Source organism: Cervus elaphus, chromosome 1 (genome assembly GCF_910594005.1).
Source record: "Cervus elaphus chromosome 1, mCerEla1.1, whole genome shotgun sequence".
In the NCBI taxonomy this organism is placed as follows: Eukaryota; Metazoa; Chordata; class Mammalia; order Artiodactyla; family Cervidae; genus Cervus; species Cervus elaphus.
The window spans coordinates 98,046,894-98,061,665 of NC_057815.1; the positions used below are offsets into that span (position 1 = coordinate 98,046,894).

The 14,772-nt window shown below is 45.3% G+C and overlaps 1 protein-coding gene across 1 annotated transcript; it reads left to right on the forward strand.

The window, feature by feature from the left end:
- The first annotated feature begins 251 nt into the window (after positions 1-251).
- On the forward strand, positions 252-1,202 carry LOC122703460 (olfactory receptor 10V1-like). The gene has a single exon (XM_043917754.1). It carries the CDS (start codon positions 252-254, stop codon positions 1,200-1,202), a length of 951 nt encoding a protein of 316 aa, XP_043773689.1.
- The last annotated feature ends 13,570 nt before the right edge of the window (positions 1,203-14,772 follow it).

A 14,772-nucleotide genomic window follows, 5' to 3' on the forward strand; every position in this document is an offset into this window, starting at 1 on the left:
AATGATAAATATTACATAACATATATTTTACCACAACTTAAAAAAGATTTCAGTGGGGAGCTACTTCTGGGTGATTACAACAACAAAAGAGCTGTTGAAGAAGTGAGATGCTGAATTTGGAGGGAAAGATGGTCGGAGTTGAGGAGGGAAGGGAGAGACGCAGAGCCGAGTGGGTCAGCCAGCAGGAGTCCTGAGTCCTGACGTTCGGCTATCCTCAGGGGCAGCGCCTGGACCATTAGCAGGCCCGAGGCATGGACCACGTGGAGGATGCAAACCAGACTGGGATGATGATTCACTTCCACTTCCGCCCCTTCTCCAAACTACCTGAGGTTCAGATGCTGATTTTCGCGGCCTTCCTGATCATGTACCTCGTCAGCGTCAGTGGCAACATCTCCATTTCGCTCATCATCTGGACCCACCGCTCTCTGCACACCCCCATGTACTTCTTCCTGGCCAACCTGGCGGCTCTGGAAACCTGCTACTCCTCCACCATTGCCCCTCTGACGCTGGCCAGCACCCTGTCCATGGGGAGAACCCTCGTCTCCCTGGCTGGCTGCGGTGCCCAGATGTTCTTCTTCATCTTCCTGGGCAGCGCCGACTGCATCCTGCTGGCCGTCATGGCCTATGACAGGTTCGTGGCCATCTGCCACCCTCTGCGTTACAGCCTCATGATGAGCTGGCGGCTGTGTGCCCAATTGGCCCTGGGATCCCTGGTGCTGGGGTTCATCTTGGCCATGCAGCTGACTGTGCTCATCTTCCGACTCCCCTTCTGCAGCAGCAAAGACATCGGCATGTTCTACTGTGACGTCCTGCCCGTGGTGAGACTGGCCTGTGCAGACACCCGGGTCCACGAGGCCATGCTGTTCGTGGTTAGTGTCGCTGTCCTCACCCTCCCCTTCCTGCTGATCACCCTGTCCTATGTCTTCATCGTGGTCGCCATCCTGAAGATCCGCTCTGCAGAGGGGAGGCACAAGGCCTTCTCCACCTGCTCCTCCCACATGACTGTGGTTCTGATCCAGTATGGAGGTACCAGCCTCATCTACCTGTGCCCCAGCTCCAGCTACTCTCCGGAGAGGGGCCAAGTGGTGTCCGTGGTTTACACCTTCATCACCCCTATGCTGAACCCCTTGATCTACAGCATGAGGAACAGAGAGCTTAAGGATGCTTTCAAGAGAGCAGTGATGCGGTTCCTGTGGTCCTAAACACAACAAACACTCTGGATGCTTCTCTGTAACATGGTGGACTGGAGACAGACGGGTGTGCTCTCTGAGAGATGGGAGACGGGGGTAAGTGGTCACAGGTTTTGCAGTTACTTCTTCCTGCTTATATTATTTTCAAGAAGTCATTTTTCCTTTGTAAGGAAGAGATGGAAACAGTGGAAACAGTGGCAGATTTTATTTTGGGGGGCTCCAGAATCACTGCAGGTGGTGATTGCAGCCATGAAATAAAAAGACGCTTATTCCTTGGAAGAAAAGTGATGACCAACCTAGATAGCATATTAAAAAGCAGAGACATTACTTTGCCAACAAAGGTCCGTCTAGTCAAGGCTATGGTTTTTCCAGTGGTCATGTATGGGTGTGATAGTGGGACTATAAAGAAAGCTGAGCACAGAAGAATTGATGCTTTTGAACTGTGGTGTTGGAGAAGACTCTTGAGAGTCCCTTGGACTGCAAGGAGATCCAACCAGTCCATCCTGAAGGAGATCAGTCCTGGGTGTTCATTGGAAGGACTGATGTTGAAGCTGAAACTCCAATACTTTGGCCACCTGATGTGAAGAGCTGACTCATTGGAAAAGACCCTGATGCTTGGAGGGATTGGGGGCAGGAGGAGAAGGGGACGACAGAGGATGAGATGATTGGATGGCATCACCGACTCAATGGGCATGAGTTTGAGTAAACTCCGGGAGTTGGTGATGGACAGGGAGGCCTGGCGTGCTGCGATTCATGGGGTTACAAAGAGTCAGACACGACTGAGTGACTTAGCTGAACTGAACTGAACTGAAGGAAGAGATGTTTTTAACAGAACATCTTATCTGCTTATTCTCTTCCCCATTCTCTGTCCATTTCTCCTCTCATTCTCTCTCTCTTGCTTGTACACACACACACACACACACACACACACACACACACACACACATAGATGTTCACTTATCTCTTATTATCTCTTTGTGCCTATCCGTGGTTGATATGGCCTGAATATTTGCATTCTTTCCAAATTCACAGGTTGAAATACTAATGTCCAGTGTGATGGCATTAAGAGATGGGCCTTGGACAAGAGGGGCTTAGTCAGGAGGCCAGAGACTTCGTGAGTGGCATCACTGCCTGTATGAAAGAGACTCCTCAGAGCTCCCTAGTGCCTTCGCTGTGTGAGGGTACAATGAGAAGTCTGTGACCTGGAAGAAGGCCTTTACCCAGCCAGGCTGGTACCCTGACCTCAGACTCCCAGCGTCCCAGTGAGAAGTAACTTTCTACCATTGGTAAGCCACCCCGTCTGTGCTATCTTGTCACAGCAGCTCGAATGGACTAAGACTCTAGCTAAGTACGCCCACTGCGGGAAAACGGCTTTGCTCAGGAAGCCCCTTGGTGTAGAACTGAGGCAGTGTTGGTTCACATCTGGATTCAGGTAAAACAAAGCCAGTTCTGTGAAGACAAACACTGGCTGGAGACAGTGAGGAGGGAAAAGGACTCATTCACACGACCCTGGTCAGTCTGCGTAGGATGAAAACCATTGTGATGATGGTCGTTTGTCTCACGGAAACGGCAGCAGAACACAGATACCCTGCTATCTTTGTGTAGAGGAAGCTTATTCATTCTTCTACCCCCTGATTATTGAGGAACTGATTCATTCCACAACATTCAAGGAGACATTAAACAATGAGTTATTGAACTCTACTGTGTACTTTTGCTCACCTGGTAAAGAATCTGCTTGCAAAGCAGGAGACCTCGGTTCGACCCCTCAGTTGGGAAGACCTGCTGGAGAAGGGAGAGGCTACCCACTCCAGCATTGGGCTTCTCTGGGGGCTCAGACAGTAAAGAATCCGCCTGCAATGCAGGAGACCTGGGTTTGCTCCCTGGGTTGGGAAGATCCCCTGGAGAAGGAAGAGCTACCCACTCCAGTATTCGGGCCTGTAGAGTTCCACGGACTGTACAGTCCATGGGGTCTCAAAGAGTCGGACACGACTGAGCGATTTTCACTCACTCACTCACTCACTCACTGTGTACTATGCTCCCACCTGTGGTAGGTAGAGCAGGAAATAGAAAGGCAAGTAAGAGGAAGCTCCAGCCCGGAAAGAAGTCAAGTCTGGCTGTAGCTGGGACTTCTCTGGTGGTCCAGTGGCTAAGACTGTGAGCTCCCAATACAGGGAGCATGGTTTCGATCCCTGGGGGAGAAGCTAGATTCCACCTGCTCCAACTGAAGACCTCCAAGCAGCAGTGAAGATCGAGGATGCCCCGCGCCACAACTAAGACCTGGCGTAATAAACGAGCAAACAATAACGGAAACCACGATGACAGCAAAGGCCAAGTGCTGTCCCCGCAATGCTCTGAGCCACCGAAGCAGGGTCAGTGACGGGCATCCAGGCTCGTTGGGAGGGGGCGGGGCACCTGGGCCACAGGCTCAGGCCCGCGCGTGCGCAGAGGGGCGGGGAGGGCGCTCCTGGGGGACCCGGCGGGCACGGCGCCCACCGGCCGTCGTCTCTGCGCCTCTGCTCCGGCCGCCGAAGCTCCAAGGGGCGCCGCAGCAGCGTCCTCTGATTTTCTTTCTTTTTTTTAATTTTATTTTATTTATTTATTTTTTCAGTGGGTTTTGTCATACATTGATATGAATCAGCCATAGAGTTACACGTATTCCCCATCCCGATCCCCCCTCCCACCTGCCTCTCCACCCGATTCCTCTGGGTCTTCCCAGTGCACCAGGCCTGAGCACTTGTCTCATGCATCCGACCTGGGCTGGTGATCTGTTTCACCATAGATAATATACATGCTGTTCTTTCGAAACATCCCACCCTCACCTTCTCCCACAGAGTTCAAAAGTCTGTTCTGTACTTCTGTGTCTCTTTTTCTGTTTTGCACATAGGGTTATCATTACCATCTTTCTAAATCCCATATATATGTGTTAGTATGCTGTAATGTTCTTTATCTTTCTGGCTTACTTCACTCTGTATAATGGGCTCCAGTTTCATCCATCTCATTAGAACTGGTTCAAATGAATTCTTTTTAACGGCTGAGTAATATTCCATGGTGTATATGTACCACAGCTTCCTTATCCATTCATCTGCTGATGGGCATCTAGGTTGCTTCCATGTCCTGGCTATTATAAACATCGGGGTGCACATCGATGAACATGTGATGAACATCGGGGTGCACGTGTCTCTTTCAGATCTGGTTTCCTCAGTGTGTATGCCCATAAGTGGGATTGCTGGGTCATATGGCAGTTCTATTTCCAGTTTTTTAAGAAATCTCCACACTGTTTTCCATAGTGGCTGTACTAGTTTGCATTCCCACCAACAGTGTAAGAGGGTTCCCTTTTCTCCACACCCTCTCCAGCATTTATTGCTTGTAGACTTTTGGATAGCAGCCATCCTGACTGGCGTGTAATGGTACCTCATTGTGGTTTTGGTTTGCATTTCTCTGATAATGAGTGATGTTGAGCATCTTTTCATGTGTTTGTTAGCCATCTGTATGTCTTCTTTGGAGAACTGTCTGTTTAGTTCTTTGGCCCATTTTTTGATTGGGTCATTTATTTTTCTGGAATTGAGCTGCAGGAGTTGCTTGTATATTTTTGAGATTAATCCTTTGTCTGTTTCTTCATTTGCTATTATTTTCTCCCAATCTGAGGGCTGTCTTTTCACCTTACTTATAGCTTCCTTTGTTGTGCAAAAGCTTTTAAGTTTCATTAGGTCCCATTTGTTTAGTTTTGCTTTTATTTCCAATATTCTGGGAGGTGGGTCATAGAGGATCTTGCTGTGGTTTATGTCGGAGAGTGTTTTGCCTATGTTCTCCTCTAGGAGTTTTATAGTTTCTGGTCTTACATTTAGATCTTTAATCCATTTTGAGTTTATTTTTGTGTATGGTGTTAGAAAGTGTTCTAGTTTCATTCTTTTACAAGTGGTTGACCAGTTTTCCCAGCACCACTTGTTAAAGAGGTTGTCTTTTTTCCATTGTATATCCTTGCCTCCTTTGTCAAAGATAAGGTGTCCATAAGTTCGTGGATTTATCTCTGGGCTTTCTATTCTGTTCCATTGATCTATATTTCTGTCTTTGTGCCAGTACCATACTGTCTTGATGACTGTGGCTTTGTAGTATAGTCTGAAGTCAGGCAGGTTGATTCCTCCAGTTCCATTCTTCTTTCTCAAGATTACTTTGGCTATTCGAGGTTTTTTGTATTTCCATACAAATTGTGAAATTATTTGTTCTAGTTCTGTGAAAAATACTGTTGGTAGCTTGATAGGGATTGCATTGAATCTATAGATTGCTTTGGGTAGAATAGCCATTTTGACAATATTGATTCTTCCAATCCATGAGCATGGTATGTTTCTCCATCTGTTTGTGTCCTCTTTGATCTCTTTCATCAGTGTTTTATAGTTAACAAATTGAAAGATAAAAACCATATGATTATCTCAATAGATGCAGAGAAAGCCTTTGACAAAATTCAACACCCATTCATGATTAAAACTCTCCAGAAAGCAGGAATAGAAGGAACATACCTCAACATAATAAAAGCTATATATGACAAACCCACAGCAAGTATCACCCTCAATGGTGAAAAATTGAAAGCATTTCCCCTGAAATCAGGAACAAGACAAGGAACAAGACTCTCACCACTACTATTCAACATAGTGTTGGAAGTTTTGGCTACAGCAATCAGAGCAGAAAAAGAAGTAAAAGGAATCCAGATAGGAAAAGAAGAAGTGAAACTCTCGCTGTTTGCAGATGACATGATCCTCTACATAGAAAACCCTAAAGACTCTTCCAGAAAATTACTAGAGCTAATCAATGAATATAGTAAAGTTGCAGGATATAAAATTAACACACAGAAATCCCTGGCATCCCTATATACTAACAATGAAAAAACAGAAAGAGAAATTAAGGAAACAATACCATTCACCATTGCAACAAAAAGAATAAAATACTTAGGACTATATCTACCTAAAGAAGCGTCCTCTGATTTTCTTCTGACGCGTATCACAGGCCTCAAGGGCAGAAACCGTGACCAGAAGTCACAGGAACCTGAAAGGTCATTTTAATCTGGAAGACAAGAACCCGAAAGGATCTTCTTTGGTTCACTTGCAGAGTCTTGCTGCCCCTCGTATGTTGTTCTGCAATGGTCTACGAGGTCAATATCTGCAGGACACCAGTCCTGGCCAGTACTAGGTGTTTGGGGGAGATAAACATGATACGGTCGAACAGATGTGAAGAACACGTACTGACCAAAATAAAACGAATCGTTCACTGCGGGTTTGTTCAGTGCCTGTAACGTGAACACTCGTCGTCATGACTCTCCAAGGTGGGGATGTTACGTCGCCCTGTTTCTAAATTCTGTCACCACCAAACTCTTTTATTCCTTGGAACCTCTCAGGAAATGTTTTATCCTGCCAAAACTACTTTGGAAAATGCTGCTGTAGCTGATCCTGACTGAACACCAAAAGGGTGATTTCACTAGTGACTGCAATACTCCAGGAACTTTTCAATTCCCCAGCCTCTTTGAGCAAATAGTGTCGGTAGGAGTTAGCAGCCTTTTCTAGAGATTGAATAAGCAGTTAATGATTGCCATATATCAACGCACTCATCATCACGAGAACGCATGAGATGCGTGTTATCATGATCTCTGTTTACACACGAGGAGACTCAGACACAGGGAGGATAAATATCCTGTTCAAGGTCACATGGCCAGGAAACGTAGAACTGAGCTTTGCCCTAGGCAATGTGGTTTCAAACCCTGGGCACAAAACCACTGTCTCTCCCAGCATCGACGATGGTCCTGTGAGAACTTGGGAAAATCGCTTCATTTTTCTGTCATTCAATTCATTTCAGCCTCTCAGTCGTGCCCGACTCCCTGCGACCTCATGGACTGCAGCACGCCAGGCTTCCCTTTCCACCACCAACTCCCGGACCCTGCTCGAACTCATGTCCATCGAGTTGGTGACGCCATCCAATTACAATTGCCTAATAAAATGAGGACAATAATATTTACTCTGTCTCCCTAAGTTACTGTGAGGTCGCCAAGGAAAGAACTCCCAAACATAACAGGACAATAAAAGACGCAGCATGGTCATGCAGACGTCTGCATGGAGAAATACACTAGATGGTGTATTTTTTTGATTACAAAAAGTTTAAAGACCTAAGTGTTCAATTGCCTCTCACCTGAGGTTTCTCTATACTTATCCGGTTAACTCTTGACAGCTGCTTCACAGAAAAGCAAGCCTGTCTTCTCTAGCTCAGAAGTAACCGCAGACTTCTCTACAAGACACTTTGTTATTGTGTCTCCCACTTACCAGGCTCTTCAGAGGAGAGCTATGTGTCAGGGGCTCCAGGGATTGAGGCATTCATATAAACATAAAAACCAGTGAATATGGTGCAAATTATTTATACTGCCAAATCATAGGCATAATCTTGTGGTATAAGGAGACTTGTGGGTAGAAAAAAAATCTGAACAACTTGATATAAAACACCCTATAAACAAGACACATTATATTTAAACAATTTATTTTATTGAAGTATAGTTGATTTACAATGTTGTGTTAATTTCTACGGTACAGCAAAGTGATTCAGTTATATACACATATATACATTTTTTTCCATATTCTTTTTCCATTAGGGCTTATTATAGCATATTGAATATGTTTCCTGTGCTATACAGTAGGACCTTGTTGCTTATCCTTTCTATATATATATTACATATATATAAATATATATAGAATTTCTATATATATAAATTTATCCATATAGATTTCTATATATATAGAAATTTCTATATATAATAGTTTGCCTCTGCTAATTCCAAACTCCTAGTCCATCCCCCCTCATCTGACAAGTCTGTTCTCTATGTTTTTAAAATACATTGTTTTAGACACAGTTCAGTGACACAGAGTTCATCCTTCAGTGGAGCATGGAGCAACAACTACATTTAGTTTTAAGGTCCAGGAAGGCCCTTTAATCCTTCTTAGGGAGAGGAGAGGAGAATCTGCAGGGAGTGTGTGTATGCATGTGTGTTTGTGTGTGTCAGTGGTCAACTATGCTTTAATTTAGCCTCCAAATAATTGTAGTGCGCCTGCCTTGTGGTAGCCCTGGAAGGTGAATAATATAAGACCTGGTCACGGATTTATTTTCTTGGGCTCTAAAATCACTGTGGACAGTGACTGCAGCCATGAAATTAAAAAAAAAAATGATTGCTTCTTGGAAGGAAAGCTATGACAAACCAAGAGAGCATATTAAAAAGCAGAGACATCACTTTGCCAACAAAGCTTCGTCTAGTCAAGGCTATGGTTTTTCCAGTAGTCACTTATGTGAGTTGGACTATAAAGAAAGCCGAGTGCCAAAGAATTGATGCTTTTGAACCGTGGTGTTGGAGAAGACTCTTGAGAGTCCCTTGGACAGCAACGATATCAAACCAGTCCATCCTAAAGGAAATCAGTCCTGCATGTTCATTGGAACATTGCTGAAGCTGAAGATCCAATACTTTGGCCACCTGATGTGAAGAGTCAACTCATTGAGAAAGACCCTGATGTTGGGAAAGATTGAAGGCAGGAGGAGAAGGGGGTGACAGAGGATGAGATGGTTGGATGGCATCACTGACTCAATGGACATGAATCTGGGCAGATTCCGGGACATAGTAGAGAACAGAGGAGTCTAGTGTGCTGCATCCATGAGGTCACAAATGGCTGGACACGACTCAGTGACAGAAGGACAGCAACACTGCCGTCAACATAAGTGTAAGCAACTTGGTATAAGACAACCTAGGGTTTGTTTGTAAAAGAGATCTGAACAAGTTCTCTTGAGGGCAGGAGGGCAGAGGATCAAGGAGACCATCCGAGTGAGCTGGAGAGGGCCTCAGTCTTGAGGAGGAGCAGGGGCTTGCCGGACATGAAATGCAGAAAGGGCAACTCAGGCAGAGATAGGTGGGAATCACGGGCACAGTGGATGCAGAGAAGAGGAGAGAGATTGGTGAGGCTGCTGGTGTGTGTGTGTGTGTGTGTGTGTATGTGTGTGTGTGTGTGTGTGAGTGTGTGAGGCAGTAACAGAGCATGGGGCTTGGAGCCAGACTGAGTAAAGGCTTGAACACTATTCAGAGAAGACTCTGGACCCTCTGCTCTTGTAATGAGAAGCCAATGATGAATTTCAATCAGAAGAAAGACGTAATGGAGTCATGTTACCAGAAGACTCATTTAGTAAATTTGGTAAACAAGGGCTGAGTGCTGGGCTTCCCTGGTGGCTCAGATGGTGAAGAATCTGCCTGCAATGCAGGGGATCCGCATTCCATCCCTGGGTCAGGATCTCCGGGTCAGGAAGATCCCCTGGAGAAAGAAATGGCAACTCGCTCCAGTATTCCTGCCTGGAGAATCCCATGGATGGAGGAGCCTGGAGGGCTGCGGTCCACAGGGTCGCAAAGAGCCAGACACGACTGAGCGGCCAGGCAAGCGCGCAGTCTGAGGGCCTTGCGTGTTTCTGGCCTGACGATCGGGGCCGGGTTCACACCCGTGACGAGGAGGTGCAAGGCGGCTCATGGAAGGCGTGGGAGGCACAGGTCACCGCACAGTGGCGGGGCTGTGAGGAAGCCCAGCGTGTCCCGGAAGCACATTTGAGGGACACGATCCTAGAATGGCCAGCGTTGTCCAGTTCAGATACAGAGAAGCAAGCTCTGAGGCAGTGAAATAGCCTAGTCCTGGCGTTCCTTTGGGGTTTGAACTGTGTTGCTGGCAGCTACCGAGATGGTTCCCGGCCTTCATGCCCGTGTGTATCCCCTCGCCTTGAGTGGGGGGCGAACCTAGTGATTCACTTTTTTTTGTTTAGTTTTTTGAATGTTGAGGGTTTGTTTTAAATTAATTAATTTTTAAATCGAAGGATAATTGCTTTACAGAGTTTTGCTGTTTTCTGTCAAACCTCAGCATGAATCAACCATAGGTACACATATACCCCCTCCCTTCTGAACCTCCCTCCCATCTCCCTCCCCACCCCACCCCTCTAGGCTGACACAGAGCCCCTGTTTGAGTTTTCTGAGCCACACAGCAAATTCCTGTTGGCTGTCTATTTTACACATGATAATGTAAATTTCCATGTTACTCTATCCATACATCTCACCCTCTCCTCCCTCTCCCCATGTCCATAAGTCTATTCTCAATGTCTATTTCTCCATTGCTGCCCTGTAAATAAATTCTTCAGTACCATTTTTCTAGATTCCGTATATATGCGTTAGAATATGATATTTATTTTTCTCTTTCTGACTCACTTCACTCTGTACAATAGGCTCTAGGTTCATCCACCTCGTTAGAACTGACTCAAATGCATTCCTTTTTGTGGCTGAGTGATATTCCTTTGTGTATATGCACCACAACTTCTTTATCCATTCATCTGTTGATGGACATCTAGGTTGCTTCCAAGTTCTAGCTGTTGTATATAGTGCTGCAATGAACAATGGGATACATGTGTCTTTTTCAATTTGGTTTCCCCATGGTATATGCCTAGGAATGGGATTGCTGGGTCATACGGTGGTGTTATTCCTAGTTTTTAAAGGAATCTCCATACCTCTTCCATAGCGGCTGTATCAATTTACATTCCCACCAACAGTGCAAGAGCGTTCCCTTTTCCCCACACCCTCTCCAGGGTTTATTGTTTGTAGACTTTTTGATGATGGCCATTCTGACCGGTGTGAGGTGATATCTCACTGTAGCTTTGATTTCCATTTCTCTAATAATGAGCGATGTTGAGCATCTTTGCATGTGTTTGTTAGCCATCTGTATGTCTTCTTTGGAGAAATGTCTGTTTAGGTCTTTTCCCCACTTTTTGATTGGGTTGTTTGTTTTTCTGGTATTGAGTTATATGAGCTGCTTGTATATTTTGGAAATTAATCCTTTGTCAGTTGTTTCATTTGCTATTATTTTCTCCCATTTTGAGGGTTGTGTTTTTACCTCGATTATAGTTTCCTTTGCTGTGCAAAAGCTTCTGAGTTTAATCAGGTCCCACTTGTTTACTCTTGTCTTTATTTTCTCTACTCTAGGAGGTGGGATTCACTTTTAATCAATAGAATATGGCTAAAGTGGTGTCACAGTGAGGTTAGGTTCTAAACACGTTTTGGTCTCTCTCTGTCCCTCTCACCTGCTTGGTCTGATGGACTTGGGCTGCCCTAGGAAGGGGCCCATGGGGTGAGGAACAGCCCTGATGAGCTGAATCCTGCCGGCAACCATGTGAGTGACTTCAGAAGCAGGTTCTTTCCCGGTCAAGCCCTGAGATGAGGCATAGCCCCCAGCCAACACCTTAACTACAGTCTTGAGGCAGAGGCACCCAGCTAAACTGCACCGGGATTCCCGAATCATAGAAACCATAAGATGATGTTGTTTATTCTGTTTTAGGGCAATTTGTTACACGGCAATAGATAACTAATGCAAAGGGTACGGGGTGGAAAGTACAAGTCAGACATGTATTCCCCACCCCCCGCAGTGGGGAGGAATTGCCATGGGGAGCAGAGAGGGTCTTCCCCTTCAGCTCTCTGCTTCCCGTATCTCCTCTGACCGAACGACACACCCTGGCCGTACTGCCTCCAGGTACAAGGGTCAGAGCAGCCCCGAGGGCCAGGATGGGCCAAGGCTCAGGTCTTTCCTCCTGTGGGGAAGAAACAGGCTTAGAGGGAAGCAGAGACCCACACCCCAGGGTCCTTGTTTGGGTTTGTCTGCAAAAATGAAATTAACTATTGGTCATCTATAGCCAAAATGCAAACACTTCAATTAATCTTACTACGCTCGTTTGCGACCCGAGTCACAAACTGGACTGTAGCCCTCCAGGCTTCTCTGTTCATGGGATTTCCCAAGCACGAATACTGGAGTGGCTGCCACTTCCTCCTCCATCCCCGACCCAGGGATCGAACCCGCATCTCCTGCATACAACTGCACCACCTGGGAAGTCCTGATGGCTGAAGTAAGTAAGTGTCAGTCACTCAGTGGTGTCCGACTGTTTGCGACCCCATGGACAGTAGCCTGCCAGGCTCCTCTGTCCATGGGAATATTGGAGTGGATTGCCATTCCCTTCTCCAGGGGATCTTCTCGGCCCAGGGATTGAACCTGGGTCTCCCGCATTGCAGGCGGATTCTTTACCATCTAAGCCACCAGGGAAACCAGTGAATGAACCACACACAGTGTTTTGAGGCGAGCATGGCAAGCCACTCCAGTAGTCCTGATGGGAAGATCCCACGGACAGAGGAGCCTGGCGGGCTCTGGACCATGGGGTCTCAGAGAGTCGGACACACCAAAGTGAAGCTGAGCACTGCAGGGCTCCTTTAGTGGGAAACAGCTGAGCGCTCGACAAGGTGGGAGGCCAGGCGCCGGGGCGAGCAGAGGGATGAAAATGCATCGGCCAGAAGCAGCTCCTGCAAAGCCTGAAGCCGAGGCGCTCTCCACCTCCCTGGAGACGCCGCCGCCCACCTGGGCTCAGTGAGAGTCTCCCTCACCAGCCTCTGGCCTCCCCTTGCCCAGGTCCCTTGTCCCTCATCAACTTGCCTTTCTTCAGCTTGTTTTACACAACTGGCTTCTGGAATCCAGACTTCCGCCTGTCACGGAAGAGCAAATATTAATAGAAGATGAACAAAATTGGGTTCACACCTAACAGGAGCTTTTAAAAAGGCTTGAAGTCTGTGATAACCACCTTTACATAGAATGTCATAAGAAAAGAACTCTGTTGATGCTTCCCTTCATGGGTCCCTGGACTCCCAAGTGCAGTTAAGAAGGCTCTTTAAAAAAACATTGTAATAAAACATTTTAATAGTTTCTTGCTTGTTTTGGCCATGCTGTGCGGCAGATGGGGTCTTGGCCCCCAAACCAGGGGTCGAGTCCGTGCCCCTGAGTTGGGAGTGTGGGGTCTTACCACCAGGCCACCAGGGAAGTCTCAAGAGGGCTCTATATTCTGGTTTTCATGTGTTAAAAGTTTAAAGAAAATCAAATAGTCATTTCTGTTATGGCCACACAGGATAACCAAAAGGTCGTTTTATTTTTCTTCACAGAAATATCCTTTCCTAGGAAACCAGATTTCTTTTCTGTTTCCTAGTTTTATTGAGATATAATTGGCACATAACATTGCATTAGTTTGAGCTGTGCCACATGAGCTTAAAAAGATTTCCTGGAGTATAGTTGATTTACAATGTTGCGTTAGTTTCAGGTGTAAAGTAATTCAGTTATACAAATACCCATTCTTTTTCAGATTCTTTTCTCATGTAGGTTATTACAGAAATTTGAGTAGAGTGCCCTATGCTATCCTTGTTGGTTATCTATGTTACATATGGTAGGGTACATATGTTAATCGCAAGCTCCTAATTTACCTCTCCCTGCGGAGTTTCCCCTTTGGTAACTATAAATTTGTTTTCAAAACCTGTTAGTGTTTCTTTTTTGTAAATAAATTCATTTATATCAAATGGCTGGATAAATGCATATTCTGCAAAATGATTGCCACAATATATCCATCACCTCACATAGTTACAATTTTACTTTTATTATGATGAGAACTTTAAAGATCTATTCTCTTAGCAACTCTAAATACATAATACAGGATTGTTAACTACATGTAATGCTGTACATTACATCCCCAGGACTTAGTATCTTATAATTATACTTCTTGACCCATTTTGTTCCCCGGCCCCCACTTCTGGCAATCATCTGTTCTCTGTATATATGAGTTTGCAGAAATCAAATTTCTGAATATCGAGTAAATTTATTTTCTAAGGGCTATAGAATCAGTTAAGCACGATATCCACAAATAAAAATAAAGAATGTGGGATGCTCTGGATCTTAGACTTTGTAACAATAGATGTTCTGGATCTTTGACTTAGTAAGAATAGAATGCTAGATTTCTAATAAAAAAAAAATAGATATGCAACAAACAGCAAAGGTTTACTGTATAGCACAGAGAACTATAGTCAATACCTTATAATAACCTGTAATGGAAAATAATCTAAAAAAATAATATATGTTCAACCAAATCACGTTGAAGCATTGTAAGTCAACTATACTTAAATAAAATATATACATTAAGGGAAAAAAAACTGAAAAAAAAAGAAAAGGTTGAGAAGCACCCGTTTTGACCAACCTCCTTATCTCACAGATAAGAAAACAGGTTATGTGATGTCAGGTGACAGCTGTTTTGTGGGCGAAACTGTGTCTAGAATGCAGTCCTCCTGGCCACGTGTCAGCAATTGGTCCGTGGCCCCAGAGCTGCCATCCCTACCTGGAAACCCTCCCGGTGACAGATTAAATTTCTTAAGTATTCAGACAAAGGTAAGGAGCAAGAAAGAGTGATGGAAGCTAGAGGGAGGGAAAATTTTTGTTCTGCATAACAAAAAACTTTTAAACAACAGGTGGAACTGTTCAACCAGAGAAAATGTTTGGGAGTGTTTGAAATAATCGTTAAAAAAAAAATTACAGTATGTTCAGGCAGAGGCTGGATGGCTACCCCTGATAATCTCCTGCGGTCCTTTTCAGACTTCCACCGTGGAGACCGGCTCACGCGTCTGCGTCCTCAGAAGACTGTTCTAGAGCGCAGAGCTTCGCGCTCCTCATTGACAAGCCTGCGTTAAGGA